This window comes from Cariama cristata, unplaced genomic scaffold (genome assembly GCF_000690535.1).
Source record: "Cariama cristata isolate BGI_N322 unplaced genomic scaffold, ASM69053v1 scaffold5684, whole genome shotgun sequence".
In the NCBI taxonomy this organism is placed as follows: Eukaryota; Metazoa; Chordata; class Aves; order Cariamiformes; family Cariamidae; genus Cariama; species Cariama cristata.
In genome coordinates this window covers 22,580-27,764 of record NW_009613384.1, presented here as the reverse complement: position 1 = coordinate 27,764, position 5,185 = coordinate 22,580, and the positions used below count along the sequence as shown (strand labels likewise).

At 37.8% G+C, this 5,185-nt stretch overlaps 1 protein-coding gene across 1 annotated transcript in view; it reads right to left on the bottom strand.

Moving 5' to 3' along the window:
• Positions 1 to 2,659, bottom strand: part of LOC104160766 (cyclic AMP-responsive element-binding protein 5-like) — a gene marked incomplete at its 3' end in the record, with an annotated part of 12,548 nt that extends 9,889 nt beyond the window's left edge. The window contains exon 1 of the mRNA XM_009698981.1: positions 2,594 to 2,659. Coding sequence (XP_009697283.1) covers positions 2,594 to 2,647 — 54 coding nt within the window. The remainder of the gene's footprint in view (positions 1 to 2,593) is intronic.
• Between the last annotated feature and the right edge of the window lie 2,526 nt (positions 2,660 to 5,185).

The window sequence follows — 5,185 nt, the reverse complement described above, 5'->3', positions numbered from 1 at the left end:
CTACCCAAAAGTATTCAGGCAAAATAAGTCTTTAATTTTGGAAATCTCTGATACTTTGACTTGATTCAAAGTGGCAATGTAATGGTGCTCAGTATATAACAACTATTTATGACCCTTTATGATACTAAATTAAATTATTTTCCTTTGTCAGGCACAGAAGGTGGAGACATGTGCTTTGTAAGAAACTAATCAGTGTGCTGAGTTTGTTTTACAGTCTGATAACAGACTTCTACAATAAATAGCTTCTTTTGAACAAGACAAAGAAGAAACAAGCTTGAATAACTGTTCAAGCACTTGCACACTTGGGCTCTAAGAGCAGACTGTTTCTGTTGTTTCCTTCACCAGAATGTGCATACACAGACCTTTGCTGCAAACTACTGTAATAGTTTTAATGGGGTTATTTCAGGACTAGCAAAGGCCAAAAGTTGTATCACCAGGGCTTGAGGGACAAAAAATTAATTTTAAAAGCAGCTTTTTAAAGCAACAGGTACATAGGAGACTAAAAAACTGGCAACAACAGAGTTAAAGTGACTTAATGCTTTCAACACAGTATATTCTTGGCTAAGTGACTTTGCTTGTGGCTACAGTATAAATAGTTGCAGTATGTTACACCTTCTGAGAATCTCTCTAAGCCATAGACAAAGCAACATAAATAATGGGAATGAATCCTCTGGAAAAAAAAAAAAATCCCAAAGACCTTTTCCTCACTGTGAAATCCTGGCTCATTGCTTACTCATCTGGAAGAAATGCAGCACTAGAAATTTATGTTACGAACAAAGGGAATATGTGAAAGACCTTGCTCAATGAAATTGTGAAGGGAAAAAAAAAAACAAACAACAAAACAACACGTTTTGTTCTTGTGGAAATGGATTTTCCTTCATGGATGCCACACTCTGTCTTCAGGGTGAAATCAGCCAGCCTAAAGAGGGCATGGGGCAACTGAGGAGAAGCTATTTCTCCAGCCCAGACTTCTCCATCTTTTTGGATTCTTCTTTGTGCAGAAGGTCAACTCCCTCAGCCCTCAACACACCCCCGCACTGGCTGATAGAGAAGCAAGTCCCTAGACAGCTTACCTGGATAGCAGCACTACATTACGCACTTCTGTCAAGTCCTCGTTTACAATAAATGGAGGTAATGTTTTGCAATGGGAAATTAAATGCTTTTTAAGATGAAGTCACACCTACATTGCTTGTCTTTCCAAACTGTAACAGCATACAATCAAACCTGCTCTCTGAACACCTAAATGAACTTGTTTGGATCGGCTTCTCCTCCACTGAGGAAATTAATTAATAGCTGACATGAAAACACTCGAGTCCACTGATTTGAGTGGAAGTTAGTTTTAAGATTCAACAGAAAGGTAAATAAACGTGGGTATAAAACTCAGATACTTTTATTCTACCTCTGTGACAGAATGGTAAAAGTTTAACTCTGCATGTGGAGATCTGAAGTGACAAATCCTCAGAGGGACAATCCAGAAGATGCACTCTGACACCTGTAGAAAGGCTCCCACTTAGAGAAACAGCAAAGCTGCTCGGCCAGTTGCTAACCAGACCTCAGGCTTCTCCCTTTCTTTATTTCAGCTCTTGGCAAAACCAACACCTACACTCCAGTAATAGTCACCCATCATTCTACCAGAAGATCCTAAAGGGTTGTAAAAACATCAGCCAGCTGAAAACTCCCAACATACTGTTAAAGCAGGAAAATATTACCCACAGTAAGAGAGGAGGACTCTGGCAAATGGCTAAGCTAAATCACTTAAAACAGATGCATACAGGAAGCCTGTGGCAAAAGCCCAAAAAATGCCCTTGCCTCAAGATTTTACTCACAAACTCTTGCCACTAAACCAAATTAGGGTCGGAAGCACCACACGTGGAACTTCCCTCACCACTGCAAAACCATCGAAAAAGCACATAAATCCCAATTCAAAATCTCAGCAGGTAAAATCTTTGTCACTTCAGGTTTTTTAAGATCATTAAACATCTAATGTTACAGGTCAGATTATACCCTCAGAGACACATGGTAGATCATCAGTCAACAGGAATCCCAAATGTACATGCTAGGGCAGAATTTATCTACAGGCTGCATTTTCTATAGAGAATATTTAGTAGGAAGATGTCTCAAAGATTTTATTTTTTTAAAAAAGCTAATAAGATACTATTGTATTTAAGTATTTTAAAAAAAAATCTGGAGGGTTACCACATCCAATAGGAAACATAATATATTCCATCGTATATCTAAGCAGAAGACATACAAATGTGTCCTGCCTAGTGTTTCCTTCTCTTGCTAGCCACTAAAGGAATTTACAATAGCTGGCTTGAAACATTAGGCTTGGGGATGAGGGAAGGCACAGAAGCAGCTTGAGGAGCACTTTTACCAACTGACTTTTGACTGGCTGTTTTATTTGCTTTAAATACTTTGTAATAATATCTTGTAGGGTAAGGAGGGAATTGAGGAGGGGGGAGAAGACTTAAAAAAAAAACTAAAAAAACATCACACATATTATTATTAGACATGTGTTAATATATCAGAAGGCATTATACAAGCCAGAGCTAGTGCTGAGGACTCAATTAATATCAATGCTGACTCCACTCACCTGTGAGCAGCCTGGGGCACTGCAGACAAAAGGCCTCTCCTGCTCCAAGTTCATCTTTGATTCCTCATAAATCTACATGTTAAAAGGTGGAGGGGGAAAGAAAGGGAACCTATGAATATATACATTCTAAACTTCACACATACATGCAACATACAATCGTCACAGTTTGTGCTTTTATTTCAAACTCCCAAAACAGACCAGAACAAAGTTTTCATCCTCAAAATACTAAATTTGCTAATATTCAGCAGGCTCCCTACAGTCTAAGTTCTTATACTCCTTCCTGAGAGCATATTTACTTTGAAGGAAGAAAAAAAAAACCATTACACTTTCACAGCAGAAATCTGCCTCAAAAAAAAGCGTATGTTCAGTGTTGTTATTAGATAAGACCATGTCTGCTCAGAAATATCTCGAATTAAAGGTTTTTACCTTTCCTTCTTCATTTTTTTGAACAATATTAAAACCAGACGTCTAGGTTACTTCTGAGAAAAAAAACCACTTTTTGAAGTTCTTCATCCATACTGCTTGATATTAATAACTTAAATACATTACATACATGCTCCCTATACACACAAGATAATCGTGCATCCCCATCCTTTAAAAGGTCAACTAGATACTCGGGAGCTTGAGAAGTGAAGTTTTGCCTAAAACTGCAGCTTCCCCATAGCAGTTCCAGTCCTGTAACCTTGAACTAAAGCCTGGGGGAGAGCTCCCAGGTCTTGAATAAAACCGAAGGAGGGAACATTCTTCCTCAGAACACAGTAACAAAGCTGAATTTGGGTCAATATTACGGCAGCGTCCCTGACCGGCACCAACAAAAATCATTTTTTAGCAACATTCTAGGACGTAAAATAAATAAGTCGTTTCTTTCAGAAATGTTTTGAGCCTGTTGGTACAACTGGCATTACAAGCTAGAATATAGTAGCTGACTCACCTTAAAGCACAACATATGACTTCTGCTTACATTATGCCTCAAAACCCTTAAAATTCAGCCTCGCTGCAGCCCCACTTAGACAAACACCTGAGTTGTGTTTGTGTAATTCTTTCATAAAACAAAGAGAAATATCTTGGTGGAGGAGCAGAATTTGATTTTAAAACTACAAAAATCTGCAAAAGGACAAGTGCTAAAATTACTCAACCCTGCTGTCATTTTTTAAAACTACAATCCATTGCTTCTTATTATCAGGAATATCTTTACCACACTTACACTTGTTGTTAGAAAAGCTTTATTTTCAGAAGAGTTGCTACCATTTCCTGCAAACAATAAATACACCTTTAACCTGAACATCAGCTAGACCTACACTTATTATTTTCAATGCCCTAAGTTCTCAAAAAAAACCCAAAACTTTTGGATTCTAATGTTTTCTTTTTAATTAAAATTCATTCTGGTGGACAGCATTAGCCTGACAGGATATTTTCCTACTTGTGACCTGAAAAAAGAAAAGGCAACAGAACACCCTTTACCTGACTCAACTGATTCTCATAAGCAGCATCCAGCAGTAAAGAATTTCTATTTTTATTTGCCCTTTAACCTCCATAAGGACACTACCTCCTAAAGGCGATAATTAGCATCAACTGATTTTCTTGATGTGGACATCTCTACCAACATCTGGCCTAAGACAAGTGATTTATTGCACCAAATACAATCAGTTGTCAAGACAGACCCTAACTCAGGACTAACCTATCCATCTACACAAGGCTAGAACTGAAATAACTAAAATTGTACCTAATTTACTCTTTTAGATTATTCATATCCTGTTTTGATATAACTTACAGCTATGTTAAACTGAAATAGGATACTCATAATCAGAAATGAAAGAGTATGTTCGCATAAAGGCTTATACTAAAATAACTAAAGGTGTTAAATTACTTCTAATTTCAGTTATTTCGGTTCCAGACTCTGCATAGACAAGCTTTTCAGAGGTGAAGCAATAAAAATGCTCTGAATTGCGCTATCCTGTCTGAAAGAAACAAGCAGCAGAGAGATAACTGACTAAACAAACCAACCCCTGCAAAAAAACAAAACCAAAACCTCCAGCTAAGTTTGATTTTTTGATTTTTAAATCCACCTCTAGTTATGCGATGTGACCCTGGGATGTTGCCTTTCCTAAAGACCTTTTCACAGAAAGAAACAAAAAAAAAAAAAAAAGAAAAGCTACGTGTGGATAATGAAAGGCTTTATCTGATATCTCAATTACTCCTGCAACTGAAGCACTGCCAAAGGCTTCTGTTACCCCTTTCTCCCCTCCTCGGGGGAGAGTGACAACTGCGTTTGCAATAGCAGAACAACGGATGAGACTCAGTTAAAGAAAACAAGATAGTAACAATTCTGGTCCCAAGTGTCCAAGTGAATTTCAAAACATTACCAGGAATTATTTGGGGTTTGTTTTCTTATTGAGTACTGCAAGTCTAAGACTTCCCTCCCTGCCCTGAACTTGAGCTTTAGTACCTAAATCCATCAGTGCATGCTCTGATAACAATTAAATGATTCTCAAGGTTATCTAGATAGATAAGCATGCACTAAACACCAAAATAACATACCGATGAGGACTACAATCCTGAGCATAGGGATTGACTCCAGGAAAACATGGACTT